Source organism: Sminthopsis crassicaudata, chromosome 1 (genome assembly GCF_048593235.1).
Source record: "Sminthopsis crassicaudata isolate SCR6 chromosome 1, ASM4859323v1, whole genome shotgun sequence".
Lineage (NCBI taxonomy): Eukaryota > Metazoa > Chordata > Mammalia > Dasyuromorphia > Dasyuridae > Sminthopsis > Sminthopsis crassicaudata.
The window spans coordinates 96,858,989-96,880,604 of NC_133617.1; the positions used below are offsets into that span (position 1 = coordinate 96,858,989).

General features: G+C 38.2%; 1 protein-coding gene across 2 annotated transcripts; it reads right to left on the bottom strand.

The window, feature by feature from the left end:
- Positions 1-615: 615 nt before the first annotated feature.
- Positions 616-17,366, bottom strand: CCN4 (cellular communication network factor 4). 2 transcript variants are annotated; one of them, XM_074265075.1, is made up of 4 exons: positions 17,065-17,366; positions 12,060-12,317; positions 5,738-5,931; positions 616-3,004 (listed from the first exon to the last, which is right to left on the bottom strand). In XM_074265075.1, the coding sequence occupies exons 1-4, from the start codon at positions 17,318-17,320 to the stop codon at positions 2,705-2,707; spliced, it is 1,008 nt and encodes a 335-aa protein (XP_074121176.1). In that variant the 5' UTR covers positions 17,321-17,366; the 3' UTR covers positions 616-2,704. The 2 variants fall into 2 exon arrangements, with proteins under 2 accessions (XP_074121176.1, XP_074121185.1); XM_074265084.1 differs by having other exon boundaries at positions 17,088-17,340.
- Positions 17,367-21,616: the final 4,250 nt, after the last annotated feature.

Sequence of the window (21,616 nt, forward strand, 5' to 3'; positions counted from 1 at the left end):
AATCAGGGAAAGCAGGAGGCAATATGTAGGAGAAAATTTCAGGCCTGGGGAATAGCCAGAAAAAATGCCCAGAAATGAGGGAAATGTTTGAAGCACAGCAAGGAAGTCACTGTCAGTGGATTGAAGAGGAAATGAATAGAAGGTAAGTTATAAGAAGACTGGAAAGGAGAGGAGGTAGGTTATGAATGGCTTTGAATGCCAATAGAGGATTTTTGTATTTGATCATGATGATGATAAGGAGCCAAGGGGTCAGCCTCTGTGCTAAGGAAAAAAAAATCATTTTGACACTGAGTGGAAGATGGATTGGAGTGGGAAAACTTGTGGCAGGCATAGGTTATTGCAATAGTCCAGGTATGAAGGGATGAGGACATCCATTAAGGTGGTAAAAGTATCATCAGAGAGAAGGGGACATAATTGAAGGTAAAGTCAAAAGACTTTGGCAACAGATTAGATATGGAGGTGTTGAGTAAGTCACTAACAGACAGTAGATATGGAAACAGATGGTAAAAGTTTTTTTTTTTTTTTTTTAATCACATTCTAGTTACTCAGGTTGAGATTTCTATTTTATTTTTGCTTCTAGAAGCCCAAATGAAACACTTTGTACTGGTCCATTGATCATTTTGCCGGTGATTTATTATTTTTCAGAAGAAAAGTCACAAATTCAGAACTGAAGTAATAAAAATCTTCCACTTTGGGTAAAGAAGGACCATACAATGATGAGCAATGAACAACATCATGAAACATGGGTGTCTTGAGCTCATTTTGCCCACTATTTGTAAATCCTGATAAATTTCTCTATGCTTTAAAATATCCTTTACAAAAATACCTCTGTAAGATTAAATATTAAGTCACAGTTTGAAAATTATACATATATATATACACATACACATACATACATATAGACAAAGTTATGCAATTGGCCATACACCATTAGTTAAATGATTTCACAAATAATTAAGCAAGGCATTGTTTACACATTTCTGTTCAACTAGAAACCTTTAGAAAAATCAGAGATACAATTTGACAATGTTTTTGGATTACATCACTTTTTCTACCACATACAGAAGAACAACACTGATGAAATGAATGAAATGATAAATGACAAAACCAAAGGAATCTAGTTTCTTTTGCCTTTACCAGGCATCCCACCCCGTCTATTCTTACAACACAGATATGACTGATGGGAACTCTCCAGAGATCTTTGCTCTCCTTGATATACATAGAGGATACTCATACATGGATGAAAGCCACAGAGAGTCACATGACTTACAGACATCTAATAATGGTACCCAACATGCTATCACATTGGAAACCCTATGGATCTGGATCCCAGGTACCAGATTACCATTTCTAATCAGCACCAGGCTTCTGCCTTTATAAGATTAGGATATGGTACCACCATCTCTTAACCAAGAGTGGCCAATTATATTAGTCTTTGCGTCTAATTTTATATTTCCGATATGATTGAGTTACATCTGTGTCCATTAATTAGTAAACAGCAGATGTCTCACTGCCCCCATGCTTCCTCCTAGATCTTTTTATTATGTGCAGTAGGGTATCCTTTCTATTTGGTTCCCAAGGCAAAGTGATAGGGAAGGTTGTGGAGAAAGTAACTGGGAGGACTGATAAAGGTGTATGGAACAGCCTGGAAGCATCAGCTATGAATTTCTCAAGCTCCCTATGCTGGGGAGAGTTGATATTGTACTATACGCCAGTTCACCTAAGAAATGACCCAGATAGCAGCACATGCCTTTTGTTGTTATTACTAACAATAGCTCACATTTGTATAGCACCTTAAAACTTTGTGATGATTCTCTTTGATCTGCACGAAATTCCTATAAGATAGATGGGGCAGGGATTATTATCTCCATGATACAGATAAAACTATGGCTCAGAGAATTTGTGACTTATCCAAGGTCATACAGATAGTAAGGGAAAAGGCTTGAACTTGACCCAAAATCCTATGTCCTTACTTCTTCCTTTACTATCAGGTTAAAGTCTAGATTAGATATTGAGCTATTTGCAGAAGAATAATGAATTGGGAGAACTAGTTAAAAGAACCCTGCCTCAGAGATAAACACTGAGTTTATCTATGAGATGAAAAATGCCCTTAATGTATCAGTTAAAATGCTTGGGTTTTTGCCAGTTGGGTTTTTTTGAAGGGAAGACTCATTTACTTAAGTCTTAGGCAAAGAGAAAATGAAATACAAGGATATATCAGATGCAGGTTTTTTTAGGAAAAGAAATAGAAGTAGAAAATAACATATTGCATTACCTCTACCCCATCCCACTTTCCCAGCACTTTGGAAATAGAAGGTAAGGCTTGTTAAAAGTGACTACATTTTCCTACATTATAAATAGTTGTTAGGTAAGCATGAAATGCAGTAACCACTTTGTCTATTTAATAATAGCATTTACAGATAATGTTTTAAGATTTGTCCATTTGAGGCATTTGAATCTTTTTTTTTTTTTCAAATAGCATTAAATGCTGGATGAAAAGAGTTTTCTCGACTTAAAGAGTTAAGGCAGAAAATGATCTACATGAGAGAACCCAATTCCTGTTGATTAACAAATAATTTGCCGCTTGGAAGGGCTTGGAATCTGTCAGAGTGTGGAAGGGAATGAGACTATGAAACTATGTTATCTTTGACACCATGAAAGATGGTCCTCCTGGGTCTTGAGGATACTCTAGCCTTCCATCTGCCTAGTTGGCTATTTCTGTGTAATCATGGTACTGTTCTAGGTCTGCAAAAATGTCGTTGGGATTTCTACAGCTCAGGTTGCAAAAGCAGGCATTGATCCACATAAGTTTCCAAGAGAAGCTTGGGCCATCAGGACACTGGAAATGCACAACAATGGTCTTGGACTTGTAAGGGGTGCAGCATCTATTATCTGTGCAGCTTCCACAGTATTTGGGCCTGTAGCTGTTGGTGCTCACGCAGCCAGAGATGGTTAAGTTCATTGGAAGCTCTGGTTGATATACAGCCAAGCACTTCTTCCCTGGCTAGAGGAGAAGAAAGCAAGATTTATTTAGTTTGGTCTTGAGTACTCTTTGGTTGACTGCTTACTTTCTTTTGTCTAAATCTTTGGCCCCCTCCTTTTAGCTTAAGTGATCCTTCTTACTTTGGAATCACAGAATTTAAGAACAGAAATATTCTACCATGCAAGATATTAGAATTGAGAGGGACTTCAGAACATAGAATTGGAAAAGAATTTAGAGCTTGGAATGGGATGTTAGAGATAGAAAAGATCTTAGAATGTAGACTATTACAACACCCAATGTTAGAAGCTAGAAGAGACTTTAGAGCTTGTAAATGTTAGGACACAGAATGCTAGACTTTATAGCAGGAAGTGAATTTAGAATAAAGACTATTAAAATCCAGAATGTTAGAGCTGAGAGCATCCTTAGAATACTGACTAATTCCTAGAACCAGGAATTGATTTGCTCAAGGTCATACAATGAGAGACAAGTCAAAGGATGGCTAAGTAAGAAAGTTTTCATAGACTTCTAGAAAAGGTAACAATAATCCATCAATTGATATCCTCATCAGAGACATAAAGCTGGATTGGAGGAACCAAAAAGCTTTATTTAGTGGAACCATTTTGTTGAGTTTAATACATGTATTCAGTGATATTCCACTTACCAAAGTGGCTATGGATTAAGGTTGTGTGTGTGTGTGTGTGTGTGTGTGTGTGTGTGTGTGTGTGTGTGTGTGTGTGAGAGAGAGAGAGAGACAGAGACAGAGACAGTGACAGAGACAGAGACACACAGAGAGAGACAGAGAGACAGAGAGAGAGAGAGAGAGAGAGAGATTGTGTGTGTGTGTGTGTGTGTGTGTGTGTGTGTGTGTGTGAGAGAGAGAGAGAGAGAGAGAGAGAGAGAGAGAGAGAGAGAGAGAGAGAGAGATTGTGTGTGTGTGTGTGTGTGTGTGTGTGAGAGAGAGAGAGAGAGAGAGAGAGAGAGAGAGAGAGAGAGAGAGAGAGAGAGAGAGAGAGAGAGAGAGGGAGAGGGAGAGAGAGAGAGAGAACCAGAGAAATAGAAAGAGAGAAACACAGAGAGATACAGACAGAGACAGAGGGAGGGAGGGAAGGAGGAAGGAACAGAGAGAGGAAGAGGAAAATTGAGAGAGAGGTGGGGTGAGAGGAGAGTGTTGATTTTATACTCTCCAAGGCTCTTCCCACAGAACATAAGCTCTCAAGAGGTCTACCACAGTGCAAAGGCTATTCTGTCCTGGCAATAGACTTATTTACTTTTTAAAAATTTTTTTTCCTGAGGACTAGACCAGCTAAGTATAGAGACATTTATGATAAGTAGGCTAGACAACTCACCTCCTGCCAGAGATTCAAAAACAGGCATATCCATTTTGGGCATGGATAATTTGGGAATTTGTTTCGTTTGACCATACCTTTTATGCTGAGGATATTTTTATTGGGGGGAGGATAAAGGGAGGAATATGTTATAAGTGCATATAAAAGTAAATAAATTTGTTTTAAAATATAATAACACATTTTTGAAAAGTTATCTGAATAATTGGTGATGCTTTTCTTTTTAGTCCAACAAGACTGCAATGACTAAACAACAATAACAATGATAACACTCTATGAAGCAAAGAAAAATATAAAAATAAACTCAGTCTTGTGAGATCCTTTTCAGCTTTCACATGGATGGTCACAATGATGGGAAAAGGGGGCAGAAATGGTAGTGGGAGACGTCAAAATTATACAAAACTGAGTGAATTCATAGATATAGTAGAGCTAGCTCTTGGAGGGTTTGGGCTGATTATTAAATTTTCAATGTGAATATTTGCATGTAAGAAATCAGTAAAGGCTACAAATCAAGGATCTATTTTTTATTATATAGATTTAAGAAAGTGGTGGATAAAATGTTAATAATACAAATTAAATGTAAGTAATATATAGACTTTTTTTTTCTTGGAAAGTTGGTTGTTAAACATTTACCAGCATGTTCCTGTGATGATCCCAAAGAGAATGCAATCAAGGTGGAGAAGTCTAGGAAAAGTGCTACAACTTGGTAATGTTATGGAAGAGTTCATGGAGAGAATGACACTTGAACTAGATCTTGAAGGAAGGGAAGAATTATTAATAGCAGAAAGAGGACAGGTAAGTCCATTCCTAGGAATCAAAAACTTAAGTAAAAAGAGATACAGGAAAGAATTAGGTAAAATCAGGGAATGACAAGCAGTCCAGTTACGTTAAAGAACAATACACCTCACAAATTCATAGATGAGGAAACAATCCCACAGAAGTAAAGTGCTTTGTCTAAAGTCCAATAACTAATAAAAGGCAGAGTCAGGATTTAATAACAAAAAGCAGACTAAACTAAGGGGCATGACTATCTTTAGCTTGTTTTTCTATTCCTAGTGCAGGTGCTTGGTACAATGCTTACCTCATCTTAGTTGCTTAAATAAATTTTTATTGATTGATTGAACAAAGGAGAGAGAAGAAGGAAGAGAGAAGAGGAACAAGAAGGATGATTTTTAGCTCACTATGAGAAAGATTTCTACTGAGTGAATAAAAACTTACAAGTGCTGTGAGTTTTTTATAATAAGTAGTTATCTAATAATAGAATGTGCTTTCTTGTGAGGTAGTGAGTTCTGCGTTACTGCAGATGTTCAGGTAGAAAACAGATGACTTGTAGAATTAATTTGAAATTCTACAATACAACCAGACTGCATGCTGAGAGAATTCTTCAATCTTATTGGAAAGTAGCTCCTACCTTGATGTGCTGGGTGATGTTCACCTCACAGGGTCTCAGGTTACATAGGCGACTCTCCTTTGACAGGCGACATTGCTCATTGTTGTTGGAAATTCTGGTAGAGATTCCCATCCCACAGCTTTTAGAACAGGGGCTCCAGGAAGATGTGTGGACAATACAGTTCTTTTGCCATGACTCAGTGTTTCCTTCAGAAGCTATGAATGATAAGAATAGAATCAAAGATTTAGAGATGGAATGGATTTTAAAGACCAATGAGGCTAACCCTCCTACTTTATTTTCTCTATTATCATGTAACCTATAATTTCCACCATGTTTACCTATCTATCATTTATCTAAATATTCTTTTATTACAAACATAAGAAACATCAATTAATATTAAATAAATAATAATTATTAAAATAAATATTAATTAAAATTAATAATAAAATTAATATTAAAATTAAACTGAGAACTTGTGTTGGTTTTCAATTAATGTTAAATTTAACACAAGTGACTAAAAGGTCTTGCTTATCTGTTTTCTTCTGAATTTCCTTCTCTTTTATTTTGAAAAATATTTCATTGAACTTTGTTCTTTTTCTCCTCCTCCTCCTCCTCCTCCTCCTCCTCCTCTCTCCTTCTTCTTTTTCTCCTTCTTCTTCTTTTCTTCTTCTCCTTCTTCTTCTTTTCTTCTTCTTCTTCTTCTTCTTCTTCTTCTTCTTCTTCTTCTTCTTCTTCTTCTTCTTCTTCTTCTTCTTCTTCTTCTTCTTCTTCTTCTTCTTCTTCTTCTTCTTCTTCTTCTTCTTCTTCTTCTTCTTCTTCTCCTTCTTCTCCTTCTCCTTCTTCTCCTTCTTCTTCTTCTCTTTCTACTTCTCCACTTCACTTCTATGGGACTCATCTTCCTGAATTCAAATCCAGCCTCAGACACTTACTAAGTGTGTTAAACCTAAGTAAGTTTGGCTTGGTTTCCTCATCTGTAAAATGAGCTAGAGGAGGAAATGGCAAACCATTCCACTATCTTTGCCAAGAAAACCCCAAATAAGGGTCTTAAAGAGTTAAACATGACTAAACAACAACACAAAATAGAAAGAACAATGGAGTAAAGTCCCAATCCTGCTACTAACTGAGTGTCCTTCCTGGACTTTAGTTTCTTCATCTGGGTGGACATCATTAGACAGTTCCTTCTAGCTCTAATATTTCATCATCTAATTTTGGCTATAATTCTCACTAGCTCTGTGGGCCTGAGTAAACCTTTTCTGGGCTTCACATGTCTTCATTGTGGATAACATATACATCTTTTGTCTATACCATAGGTTTTTTTATTTTTTTATTTTTTATTTTTTTTTGGCAAGTATCAGATGAGGTAAGACCGGAGAGTTTTTTGAAAAAAGTATAAAACATGGCAGAAAAGATCAGATGTTTGGAAACCTTTGACTTAGGAATTATATAAAATGAGTATATTTTCTTTGTATCTGTGGGAGACAATGGGGAGAGATGGCCTGATAGATAGAAAACAGTAAAAAAAATTAAAAAAAGAAAAGAAAAAAAAAAGTATTGCATTTGGAGTCAGGAGAGCTTGGGTTTGATTCCTGGCTTTGCCACTTTCTTTTTGAGAGTCAGTGGATATTTTTTTACTAACCAAAATACAGCAGGAAAGCCAGAGGCTTTATTGTTGACAGATACAGATAATAAAGATAAAATGTGGCCCAGGAGAGTGAACGCTAATGACCTTTTCATCTTCCTTAGCTTTTGTGCTTGCTTGGATTCATTTCAATCCAAATAGGATTCTAGAAGAAGGCTTCACTGTCTAACTTCCTTGTTGCTCTTCTGGGATTTCTTAGGCACAGCCTTCCCAAATGGGTTTTAATGGTATAGGATCACCATAAAGAGTTAAAAATGGGAGTTACAAGGGAATTCCATCCCTAAATTAAAAGAGATTTGACTATAACTCAACCCAGACTTTGAATTAAAAGAAAAATTATAACCTGAAAGTGCTGTACCTGGCTTTTGTTCTGAAACCCCTAAAAAAGATGTGATGGCTCACAGCTTCTAGCTGGGAACTGCTCTCTTGCCTTGTCAAGGAGAAACTCTGATCACAATGCCCTGGAGAACGGGAGCCTGGTTGCCTCGCTAGTGACTCTGTAGAGATATATCTCAAAAGTTGGTGCCTTGAAGCAATGCCAAAGACTGACTATGATTAGTGAAATTATGCTTATACAAGAGGTAGCTTGCCCAGCCTTGACCACCAGACCAATAAAACTACAATAACCCTAGCATAGAAAAGAGATAAAATATCTAGCTGAGAACAGATTAATGACATTACCTTTACTGTAGTCATCATCATCATCATCATCATCATCACCATCATCATCATCATGATCATGATTATTATATCAGGGTATTTTAAGGTTTGTAAAGTGTTTTATAAACATTTTATAATTACATCAATAATGGATGGTAGATTACAATTACTACTCCTATTTTATATATGAGGAGACTGAGGCAAACAGAAGATTAAGTGACTTGTCCAGCTAGTAAGTATCCAAAGCTGGATTTGACATCAGGAGACTATATCAGCATTCATGGGATAACAGAGTTAAGAGTTTTCCTTACCATGTGAATGCCCTGGCCGTATATGTCTTTATTCCATGTATTCCTTTCTTCACGTGTTCCCTGAATTCATGTTTTCCCTACAAATGTTCCTTTTGTGGTAATTCTCTGATCATATGCATTTTCTGTGGTTGGGTTGTCCCCACTGGTGTTATGACATTATGTAGAAGAATGTTCTCCATGTATGCAGGGGAATTTTCTTTTGGCACTCTATCTGGTAGGTTGCTTGATTAAATTTTTTGTTTGTTTGTTTTGTTCTAATGTTTCTTGTGGCTGACTGATAAAAGTAAAGGCAGGATCTGGAGCTTATGAATTATGGTTTCGAGTAGGTGTAAGAAAGAACCTTAAACCTGCGGTAGTTTTTCAGAGGAACCAAGTGTGAATTCAAAGGCTACATTAGAAAATCTATTTAATTTCTTTAGGTCTCATTTCTTCAGTTTCTTCACCTACAAACCTAGAAAATCATGGACATGATTTCTGAGAATGGGGAAGGAGAAAGGGATAAAAACAAGATCGTTTTTAAAAATTTTTATTATTAAAGGTTTTTATTTTCAAAACATATGCTTGGATAATTTTTAACATTCACCTTTTCAAAACCTTGTGTACCAAATTTTTTTTTCTCCCTTCCGCCCGACCTCCTCCCCTAGAGGGCAAGTAATCCAATATATGTTAAACAGGTGCAATTTTTCTATATATATTTTCACAATTATCTTGCTGCATGAGAAAAAAAGGAAGAAAAGGAGGAAGAAAACAAACTACAACAAGTTGCAAGCAAACTACAACAAAAAGAGTGAAAATACTAAGTTGTGATCCACACACAGTCTCCATAGTCCTCTCTCTGGATGCAGATGGCTCTCTTCTTCACAAAATCATTGGAACTGACTCTAATCATCATCTCATTGTTGAAGAGCCATGAAGGAAATGTTTTTTTTAAAAGGAAGAAAAAAAGAAGATAATAAGGAGAGGGAGAGGAAACAGAAAGAGAGAGGAAAAGAGAGAGATAGACAGAGAGGGAGGGAGGGAGGGAGAAAGACAGAGACAGAGAGACAGAGACAGAGAGACAAAGACAGAGAGAGAGAGAGAGAGAGAGAGAGAGAGAGAGAGAGAGAGAGAGAGAGAGAGAGAAAGAGAGAGAGAGAGACCGAGAGAGAAAGACACAGACAGAGAGAGACAGAGAGAGAAAGAGAGAGAGAGAAAGAAAGAGAAAGAGAGAAAGAGAAAGAGAGAAAGAGAGAGAGACAGAGACAAAGAGACAAAGACAGAGAGAAAGAGACACAGAGAGAGACAGACAGAGACAGAGACAGAGAGACAAAGACAGAAAGAGACACAGAGAGAGAGAGAGAGAGAGAGACAGAGAGACAGAGACAGAGACAAAGAGACAAACACAGAGAAAGAGACACAGAGAGAGACAGAGAGAGACACAGAGAGAGAGACAGAGACAGAGAGACAAAGACAGAGAGAAAGAGACACAGAGAGAGAAAGAGAGAGAGAGACACAGAGAGAGACAGAGACAGAGAGACAAAGACAGAGACAGACAGAGAGACGGAGACACAGAAAGAAACAAAGATGGAGGGAGAGAGGGAGAGAGAGGCACACATACATTGAGACACAGAGAGACAAAAACAAAGAGACAGAGAGAGAGGCAGAGAGACCCAAAAAAAGATGGAGATAGAGAGACAGAAGACACAGAGAAAGTGAGATAGACACACACACACACACACACACACACACACACACACACACACAGAGACAACATATAGACAAACAAGAGGCAAAGAGAGACAAAGAGAGGGGCATAAAGAGAGACACACATACACAGAGGAAGAGAAAGAGAGGAGGGAGGAAAGAAATTGAACATCTGAGCTCAGCAGCCCTGAAGCAATTGGTTTAATTCACAGGATATATCGATTTTTGTTTTATTTCTAGGTCACCATGGCCCTGGATCTGCAGTAACCAAGTGGCTGCCACCAGAGTACATGCTGGCTTTCTAGCCAGTCTCAGGAGCAGCACCTCATTCCCCACCCCCAAACAGATGCCCCAGTCATGGAACCACAGGCTTTGTAGAGAACTGTTGCAGCTTGTCTCACTTACCTTGCTTCTCTTGGATACTTGTGTGTGGTAAACATTGGTTTCTTTTTTTTTGCTTTTTTGTTGTAGGAACAGGCCCTGATTAGCCCTTCTGTACTGACCCCTTGGGGTAGTTACTGAGGAAAGGTTTGGTGTTATATTGTTAGTCAGAAACTTTGAACTCAAGTCTCTGAACTAATTATGTGATTATGAGAAAAAACACTTTACTACTCTGATCCTGTTTTCTTATCTATAAAATGGTAATAAGAACATTTATATCACTGAATTCATAGGGTTGTTTTGGGAAAAAAAAACATCTGCAAATCTTAAAGTGACATTAGAATAAACTGATTGTTCTTTCTTTGTACCTGGCACAAAGCCTGGCACATAGTAGACATTTAATAAATACTTGGTTTATTGCTGGATTCAGATCGAAATATGATCTATTATCATCATACTGCCTGGGATCTCTACCAGCATCTTTGATCCAGTAACTTTGGCCTCTTGGTTATTTCATGAACAAGATACTCCATCTCTTGGCTTTGGCCATTCTCTCTGGCTGTCCCCTCTGCCTGAATGTTCTACCTCTTTGATTTCCATTAAGCCCTAACTAAAATCCCTTTTTCTACAGGAAACTTTCCATACTCCTCTTAATTCTAGTGCCTTTCCTCAGCTGATTATTTCCTTATGATCTTGTATATAATTTGCTTTATATATATTTGTTTGCATATCGAACCTTCTTGTGTTAGATTGTGAGTTCTTTGAGGGCAGGGCCTATCTTAACCTCTTTTTGTATTTCAGATGATCAACACAGTGCCTGCCACATAATAGATGCTTAAATGTTTATTGAATTGAACTGAATTGCAGCACTAAGTATGCTGAGCTTGAATTCAGAAGGCCCAATATCATGTGATGTGATGACAGGAGCACTGGACTCAAATCAGCAGACTTGAGTTAGAATTATGGATCTTCTCGTAATGTGGAGCTTAGAAGAGATGATTTCTCTAATCCTATGAGTTTCTGTTCTAAATCTCTGTTCTGCTTCTATCTTGTTAAAAAGTCCTTGAACAAACCATTTAATTTTCATGAGAATCAATTTTTTAATCAGTAAAATGAAGGGGTCAGACTTCACTAAATGACCTCTAATACCCCTTCTAGTACTATCAGCTATATGATATTTATGAAGGCAGGAGGGGAGACATGTAGCCATGAGTTCATCTATGTGGGGAATTCTTGGCATGAATTCCATCCACTAATATTGATTCACAACTCATCTATAATTTATAGTTTTTGCGTTGCCTGAGGCATAAGAACTTAAATGATGATCTCACAGCTAATTTGTACCAGAGAAAGGACTTGAACTTCGCCATTCCTGTTTCCAAGGTCAGTTCTGTACCCTCTGTTCCAAAGTTTCTCATCATTCTATCTTATCTTCTGTAATAAATTGTAAATTTGGGAAGATAGCAATCTTACTTTTATTTTCTTTGCATCCCACATAATACCAATGGGTAGAATGCTAATAACATTGTAGGCACTCAATAATGTCCTACTTTATTAATTGAGTGATTGGTTGTCTAGCAAACACTGGACCATTGCATAAATTCATTGTTAGAATTAAAATAGAAGTCCAAATTCTTCCCAAACTGTCAATCCCTTTCCCTACCCTTACCTGAGGGAGAGATATGTCGTGGCAAGGTCTTCCGAGGTTTCTTTGAATCATCACAGATCCACTGCTCACAGCATCGGCCTGCCATCTTGATCCTCTTAGGGTTGGGGCACCAGAGCCGTGGTGGGCGAGAGTTGGTGCAGAGTGGAATGCAGCCCACAGCTCCATTGATGCAAGTACAGTTGAACTTGCAATTGGGCTGGAAAGATTGGCCATTCCTGTACCTGACCCCATCTAGGACACAGCCTACACCAACCATTTCTGCAAATACACAGACACCAATAGTGGGGTAAGGTTCTTAGTAGGAAGGTAACTGTGGTATAATAGAAAGGGTTCTTTAGACTTATGAGATTGGGGGATGAAGATACCCTAGAGGTGTTTGGTCTCCAAGAGGCAAAACAAACATTTGAGGAGGGAATAGACAGAGAGAGAGCCAACAATGACTATACCTGGGAAAAGAGACATGGGGAGTGTGGAAGTGACTTGGTGGTCATTAAGGAATGGAAGTCAGGGGCAGTGAGGTGGGTTCACTGGCTCTAGAGACAGGAGAGTCAAATCCAGCCTCAGACACTTATTAACTTGGGCAAGTCACTTACATCAAAAAAGTGGGAGTCAAGGAATCATCCCCTAGGAAATCATGGGGTTTCTAAGCTGCTGAATGGAGAATAGAATCTCCAGGATGATTCCACCCTCTGAAGTTTCCACTTTATAGCAAAGTTTCATTGACCCCATTCCCATCATGGTTCTTGAATCAAAAAACCTTAGCTCTATTTCTAGATTTGTCATTAGCTTGCTCTTTGACTACTGACAAATCTCTTTAACTCTCAGAATTTCAATTTTCTCAGTCATATAAAATGGGGACACAAATATTTGTACCATCTTCCTAAAATCATAGAATTTCAGCATTGGAAAGAATCTCAAGTAGTACAACATGTATCCCAATGAAAGTAAATAAATAGCATTTTATGAAAGACTTTCTATAAAGTTATGAATTAAATATAATAAGTATTATTATTTCCATTTTAAAGTTAAAGAAACTGAGGCTCATTGTGGTTAAGTGGTTTGTTAAGTTAAGAAGCTAATAAATGGCAGAATTCAAATTTGAATCTTATTCTCTCTGACTCCAAGTCTAGGAATCTTTTTGCTAGATCATTAAATATCCCTCATGGTTTTATTGTGGGAACAGTATGCTATTATCATAATTAAATGTGATGACTGCTATTATGACTAATGATAATAAAACAGTAATAAATAATAAAACAATTGTTATGATAATAATAATTCTTCAAGGAAAACCTTGCTGGAGTGCCTCATGATGTTATGTAAGTGGTCCTGGGTTCTTAAAGCCTCTAGGAATGGAACACAAGCCCTGGCAGGTCCTATTAAGCTGGAAAAAATGGACTTAGAGTCTTTTGTTCCAAGACTTGGAATAATAAACACCTTCACTCTATCTGATATGAAGCTGAACCTGGTTCTGTCCCTTGTTTTATAAGGGTGAAGGATTTGGAGTTGAAGGAAAAATTGAACTTATCTGGTTTATACTTGACAATTAGATAGTGTAGTGGATAGAGGATCTAGAGTCAGGAAGACTAATCTTCATGAGTTCAAATCTGACCTCTAACACTAGCTGTGACCCTGGGCAAGCCATTTGCCCTGTTTGCCTCAGTTTACTCATCTGTGAAATGACAAATTACTTCAGTTTCTTTGCCAAAAAAATCTGGAATGGGGTCATGAAGAGTTGGATATGACTGAAACTATTCAACAATAGCAACCACATTGTGGCCATGCATGGTAGCACATTCCTGTGATCCCTGCTTCTGAGGAACCTGAGACTGGCAAGTGGATTAGTCATGGGAGCTCTGAGCTATAGCAGAGCTAAAACCAATCTGGTATCTACTAATCTGGCACCAATAGGGTGAGCCTATGGAAGTGTGAGGCTATTAGTTTCCCTTCAGAAGTCAGATCAGAAAAACAAAGTGGATCAAAAGTTTTCTGCTGATCAACATTGGGATTGGCCCACAAATTCCAGCGCATCTCTCGGGAAAAAGGGAGACCTGATTTCAAAAGAACAAATAAACAAACAAAAAATCCAATCTTCTCTCCTCTTTACCAGTGCCGCCCCCTCCATCTATCTATATATATCTATATCTATATATACATGTATATATATATTTAAGAAATCCTTTGAAATTTAGAAATTATTTGCTAGAGGATCTTTAAAAGTCTTTACTAGCCTTAAATTCAAGAAGCCTCTGAATGGAAGCTGGTGAGGAATAGACACATGACATTTTGATTCCGTGACACCAGCCTTCTGGTTGTTCTGCAAACAAGACTCCTTTATCTCAGTTCTGGGAATTTTACCTGTCTGTTCTCCATGTCTGGAATGCTCTCCCTACTTATTTCTGCCAATTGGCTTCTCTGGAATCCTTTAGATACAAGCCCAAATACCATCTACCATAGAAAGCCTTCCCCAACTCCTCTTAATTCTAGTTTCCCTTTCTTAATTATTTCCATTAATTCTGCACATAATTTGTTTGTGCATATTTGTTTGCTTATTGTCTTCTCCCCTTAATTTGTGAGATTCTCAAGGACGAGAATTGATTGTCTTTGATATTTTTCCCCCCTTTCCTCTATCCCCCCTCCTTCTTTTACTTTATGTCTCTATGTCTGTTTGTTTGTCTATCTGTCTGTCTTTATTGCTCCATCCCTGACTTTTATCACAGTATTTGGCACATACTACTAGGTTAAAAGATTAAGAAAAAAACTGATCCAACTGGAGATAATGTGACTGGGGTGGTAAAAGCTACTAGCATTAAAGGGCATCAGGAAAGGTTTGTCATAGAAGGTGGGTCATTAAACACATTTGTTGTTGTTTTACTGTTGAATTGTTTCAGTCCTGTCAAACTCTTTGTGAATCAATTTAGGGTTTTCTTGGCAAAGATACTGGAGCTGTTTTTAATTTCCTTCTCCAGCTTATTTTACAGATGAAACGGAGGTATACAGGATAAAGACTTGCCTAGTGTCACACAACTAGCATATGTCTAAGGCTGGATTTGAACTCAGGTCTTCCAGATTCCAAGCCTGGCTTTCTATCCCTTGTACCACCCTGTTGTCCTAATAAGTATATAGTGCCAAATAGATGCTTATTGTCTGCCTGACTGATTTTAACCCAATTCAACAGTTATTTATTTAAAACCTACAGAGCCCTGTGCTGTGTATTGAGTTTAGATAAAGCTTAGTTAAGACCTGTACACTGGTGAAGTATGTAGGACAGTCTGGGGCCTCTGAGACTGGTCTGATCAAAAAAAGGATGTTGAAATCATGAGAAGTCTGCTCACTAGAATTCTAGACATATTTCTCCACATCACACTCCAGCAATGTTCTCCTCCCACATCCTATTTCTGCCTGTTGACATGCTGGCAAACTATCAATTTGGACTCAGTTTCATCTTCTGTAAAATTGGTGCAAACTCAACACACCTAACCTCAACATTCCTATCTTCCAGAAAACCAGGGCCAAGCCAGACATTTTGTTATGTCCTGTGGTGTCCCTTCCTGCAATCTGTTTTCCCTTTCTAACTTCTTGAGCGGTAATTATAGTAATCCTACCATTGTTCCTGGAAAAGGGATGGGATAATCAATTGTCCTATAATGCATAAGTCCCTGGGTCTCCCCAGGCCAAAACTCCAAATTCTGGATGGATATTGTTTCCTCTGATTAGAATGAAAGCTCCATAAGGGCAAGACCTATTTTATTTTGTATTTGTACTAGTGTTAGGCACTGTATCTGGAGCATAGTAATCATTTGTTATATTTAGTCAATCAATAACCATTAAATAAGTGTCTATGGGCCAGGCACTGTGCTAAGCACTGAGAATGCAAAAAGTGGATAAAGAGTGCTGGTTTCAGGGGAAGGCAGGTGGTGCAGTGGATAGAGCACCAGCCCTGAACTCAGGACAACCTGAGTTCAAATCTGGCCTCCGACATTTAGCATGTCCTAGCTATGTGACACTGGGCAAATCACTTAACCCAATTGCCTCAGCAAGAAAAAAAAAAGAATGCTTGTTTTAGTCAAAAAATTAAAAATAAAATAAATTTTTTAAAAGAGGAAAAAGTTCCTGCCTTGAAGAACTTACACTCTACTTGGGGAGATATTCATTATTGATTCATCTATCCATCCATCTATCTGTTCAGGGTTCAAACAAGACCTATATTAGTTCTATTATTTTGTTTTGGAATAAAATGATTCAAATCCCAGTTCCAATGCCTCCTCCTCTATGAAGGTTTCCCTAATTTTTTCATGAAAAAGGATCTTTCATCCTAAAATTTCAAAATTTCCTTTCATGCATATATTTGAATGAGAATTATAGTAATTATAGTAATTTTGCCACAGGTTCCATTTCTCCAACTAGACTATAGTAAGCTCATTGAAGACAGAAACTATTTTATTTGACATCATGGGATAATCTTAGAGAAGTACTTTTCTCTTCATACTATTTTCCCTTCTCCTAAATTCAACAAATAATAAGTTTGTTTTGCTTCCTTTTAAGTACTATTATTAAATGCCTACTTTGTGCCTCACAGTGTAGTGAATAATATGCCACATGCACAAATTATTATAATAGGATGTATTGGGGACAAATAAAATACTATGTGAAGTCTGAGATGAGAGGTACTGCTGATTGAGGTGGGGGGTAGAGAAGTCCTCCTGAAAGGCGAGACACGCACTAGGGCTTTAGCATTTAATAGAGCACAGGTAGGCAGACATTTCTTGCACATGAACCAGCATCTACAGCATTGTAGAAGCAAGAAAGCATGGGGTCCTGGAGGGCCAAAAACATTCTAGTTTGACAGTGCAGAACACATAAAGCAGAGGAATATGACAGAAAGCTAGAAAGGTGGGATGGCACTAGAATGAAAAGGGAGCCATTTCAGGATCTTGAGCAGAGGAGTTAGGATCTTTGCATAAGAGAGCTAAACCTAGAAGCTTAAGGTAGGGATGTCACTTACGTGCACACACTCCTATTGCGTACCTCGGACGGTCCCCACTGTAGTCACAGTACAAACCCCGATGAGGGTCACAAATGGCTGCCTCTGTGCAATTGTCACCAAGCTGCTGGGCACACATCTTGCAGCACTCGCAGCCATCAGTGATCAGGCTGATGCCAGGGGGGCATCGGGGTGGGGTTGGGGGGCATTCACATGGCCACTTACAGAACTGAGGGCGCAATGAGGTGTCCTCCACAGGGACTGAAGTCTGGGGCATGATAGTAGAAGACTGGATAAGAGCCTGTATGAGAGATAAAAAGGGAGAGAGGGGAGAAAAAGTATGAAATTTTAGACCCCAATGAGATATTAGTCATCATTTTAGTCTAACCCCTTTGTCTTACAGAAAAGGAAGCTTAGATTCAGAAAAGGGAACTGACTTGTCCAAGCTTAGACAGTAGAGTTGGAAATACAATCCAGGTATCCTGAATCCTAGTCCAGTGGTTTCTCCATTATTTTATTTTATAACTATAATGGTGGACAGCTAAGTGAGTGGATGAGCATCAGACCTGGAGTCAGGAAGACCTGAGTTCAAATCTTACCTCAGATACATACTTACTGTGTGACCTTAAACAAGTCACTTAACCCTGTTTGCCTCAGTTTCCTCATCTGTGAAATGAGCTGGGGGAAGGAAATGGCCAACCACTTCAATATCTTTGGCAAGAAAACTCCAAATTAGGCCACAAAGAGTCAGACATGACTGAAATGACTAAACAACAAAAATAGTGCTAGTAGGGATGTTACCTAATTGGAAACTTCTTCTAATGATGCTTCCATTATATCAATTTACATTGAATTGCATCTCGAGGCATCCTATGATGTTCCCCTGTATCCCACCATATCCCGTTGTATTCCAATGCATTCTACTGTATCCCATTATATCCCAGTGTATCCCATTGTATCCCAATGTATCTCACTTTATCTAATGTACCCCAGTGTATCCCAATATATCTCACTGTATCCCACTGAATCCTAATATGTCCCACTATATTTCATTGCATCATATCACATTTCATTCCATTCCATATATATTAACAACCTATAATGTACTCAGTATTATACTAGACACTATGGATATAAAAGTGATAATTTGCCCATTTCTCCTCTTATGAAATTCACAATCCAGATGGTTACAAATAATTATAATAAGGATTATAATATGATAATGAATATTTGAGAAAGGAAAGATCATTTATAGTTGGGGAGATCAAGGATACATCTATAAATTATGTACTCCTGAGTCAGACTTTGAACAAAGGGAAGGATTTCAGCAAACAATGGTAGGAGTCGGGAGTGGGGGGGAAACCATTCTGGTGAGGGAGACAGGATGAGCCAAGGTACAAAGGCAGGAAAGGACAAGATTTGGGTTTGGCAAGCAATGCAGTTTGTTTAGAGTACAGATTGTATAAAAGGGTAATAAGGCTAGTGAGTTATATTGGAGCCAAATTATAGAAGGCTTTGTATCCAAGGTTATTTGGTCAAACAATCGGCAGGGGAAAGCAGAAAGGAAGAAAGATGAGAGAATCAGTAGCTTACTGGATGGAGGAAGACCTGAATCAGGAAAATCTGAGTTTCAATCATATATCTAACACACTGGCTGGATGGCTTTAGTCAAGTCGCTTAACCTTTAGTCCCTCAGGAATTCATTTTGGACCATTAAAATGTGACTTTCTTGAGAGCAGGAACTATCTCTACTTTCCAACTTGTATCCTCAATGCTTGTCACATAAGAAGCTCTTTATAAATTCTTTTTCATTCATCTATTCATTGTACCTTACAATAAGGTATAGAGTAGATACTAAAATGAACTGCATTGGTGCAAGGAATTTCCTCCCTGGCAATTCCTTAAACCAGTAAAATCACATACTCAGTAAAAACAAATAAACAGCAACAACAAAAACCAAGCAAACAAAAATTATCCTTGCCTCCCTCCAAAAATAGTCCTGGGAAGACATGTGCAAAGGAAACAACATGGTGATGAAACTACATGATGCTCTGTTAAATAAAATCTTAGATACTTAATAGCAAGTAAGTTACTTAACCCTGATTGCCTCAGTTTACTTATCTGCAAAATGGTCTGGAGAAGCAAATGGCAAGCCACTCTGCCAAGAAAAATACAAATGGGGACACCAAGAGTTGCATACAACTCTAAACTACTGAACAATAATAGCTTTCCATCTCTCCCATGGCCTCATTCAATCCAAGATGTTATCCCATTCATGTATTTTTGAAGAACATAGAAACCTAAGTACACAGACATACAACAGGAAGGAATTTTAGATACCTTCTAGTCCAAGCCTCTCATTTATGATAAGAAAACAGACCCAGGGAGAATAATTGACTTTCTTAGGATCACACATGGACTAAACCTCAGAAGTGAGGTTTGAATCAAATTCCTTGGACTCTAAAGCTTGGTCTATCTACACTGAACCTAACAGAGCTGGAAAGGACAGCCCATCTAACCTGTTCCCCATCGTTGTAGAGGCCCAGAGATGGGGAGATTGATCTCCCTAAGATCAACCAATAAATTAGTGGTAAGTCAGCCCTGGCACTCATTGCATTTCCTTTTTCATGAAGGTGGAGCTTTGTTGAAAAGGGAAGATTGTCTTCCCAGTCTTCCAGGGCCTGAGCAGACTAGTCTCTAATGTATACTTTAGAAAGCTGAGCTGGTTGAAGGAGCAAGCAATGAGCTCAGCTCATTTTGCTTTTAGGCCAGAGTTCACCTTAGAGGTATTGCCTTTTAAAAAAAATATCATTTTTCTAACCATCACAAATCCAGTTTTTTAGACCCCAAATACACCATCACTCTTATCATCTGCCCTGGACCTTAAACCAGGTACAACAACAGCAACAACATCCCCAGTAAATGTATTGGGGATACAGAAGTATAAGCAGAAAACTTAACATTTTAGAAGTGTCCAACAATACCTCATTTATAGATAAGATCACCAGGACCAACAGGAACAAAATGACTTGTGTGTAGTCACCTCCTTGATAGATTGGAGAGACTTAAGATACTTAGCACAGTGCATGGTACACAGCAGAACTTAGTAAATGTTTATTGGATTGGGTTGAATGAGGCCATGGGAGAGAGAAGGTTGTTACTGTTAAGTTGTTTCAGTCATTCCTGACACTTCATGACCCCATTTGGGGTTTTCTTGGCAAGAGAACTTGTAGTGATTTGCCATTTCCTTCTACAGGAGGAAACTGAGGCAGACAGGTTAACATTAATTGCCCAGAGTCACATTGCTGGGAAGTGTCTGAGGCTATATTTAACCTCAGGTCCTTCTTTCTCCAGAGCCATTGCTCTATCCACTAAGTATTTTGAGATAGAAAGACTAGGTATTAATAATAATGTGGATGATGATGACAATGGTTATAGTAGCTGGAGATCAGTTGTCAATGGTAACAAATATCCAGACAGGATGATAAAATTATATTGTATGATCCTCAAAGCAAGGTCTCATTGCTTTGCCACCTAATTGCCCTCACTGAGCATCTTAAGCCTTGGTTTCCTCAAGTTAAGGATGCCTTCTAAAGACTCTTACAAATCAATATCTATGACTATGGGAGATTATAAAGCTTAGTTCACCGTTCTATTGTGAACATCCTGTCAGAGACAGCTGTGCAAGTGGGAGGAATATTACTGGGCTGGGAATCACGTAGAGATTAAATTGTTGAATGGAACAATGAAAGAAAAAAAGAAAGGAAGAAAAGAAAGAAGAAAGAAGGAAAGTAAGGAAGAGAGAGGGAAAGGAGGAAATAAAGGAAGAGAGAAAGGAAGAAAGAAAGGATGAAAGAAAGGGGAAGGAAAAGAAAAGGAAGGAAAGAGAAGGAAAGAAGGAAGGGAAGGAAAAAGGAAGGAAAGAACAAAGGAAGAGAAAAAGGAAGGGAAGGGAAGAAAAGGAAGGAAAAGATAAGGAAAGGAAGAAATAAAGGAAGAGAGAAAGGAAGGAAGGAAGGATGAAAGGAAGGGGGAGGGAAAGAAAAAAGAATGGAAAGAGAAGTGAAGAAAGAAATGGAAGAAGGGAAGAAAAGGCAGGAAAAAAGAAAGCAAGGAAGAATGAAAGGAAGAAAGGAAAAAGGAAAAAAGGAAGTAAGAAAGAAAAGAAGAATGAAAGGGGAAGGAAAGAAGAAAAGGAAGGAAAGACAAGGAAATATGGAAGAGAAGGAGAAGGGAAGGAAGGAAAGAAGAAAAGGGATGGAGGAAGGAAGAGGGAAGGATAGAAAAGAAGAAAGGAAGAAAGGATGAAGGGAAGGGGAAAGGAAAGAAAAAAGGAAGTAAAGAAGGAAGAGAAGGGGGAAGGGAAGGAAGAAAGGAAGGTAGGAAGGAATGGAGGAAGGAAAAAGGAAAGAAGGAAAACAAAGAAGTAAATAGCATTTATTTAAGAACTACTATGTACCAGATACTATACTAAGATAAGGGATGAAAATACAAAAGCAAGACAGACCCTGGCCTCAAGGACTTGCAATCTAATGTGGATATGTGTGTATGAGGTAACACATATAGAGAAATG

Bases quoted from the DNA above. Each gene is read 5' to 3' on its own strand.
- CCN4 (XM_074265075.1), bottom strand. From the start codon at position 17,320: ATGCCCCAGACTTCAGTCCCTGTGGAGGACACCTCATTGCGCCCTCAG. The intron at 12,318-17,064 runs GTAAGTGACATC...GTGTATTTGCAG, and splicing joins CGCAATAGGAGTGTGTGCAC to AAATGGTTGGTGTAGGCTGT. The intron at 5,932-12,059 runs GTAAGGGTAGGG...TATCATTCATAG, and splicing joins ACGACATATCTCTCCCTCAG to CTTCTGAAGGAAACACTGAG.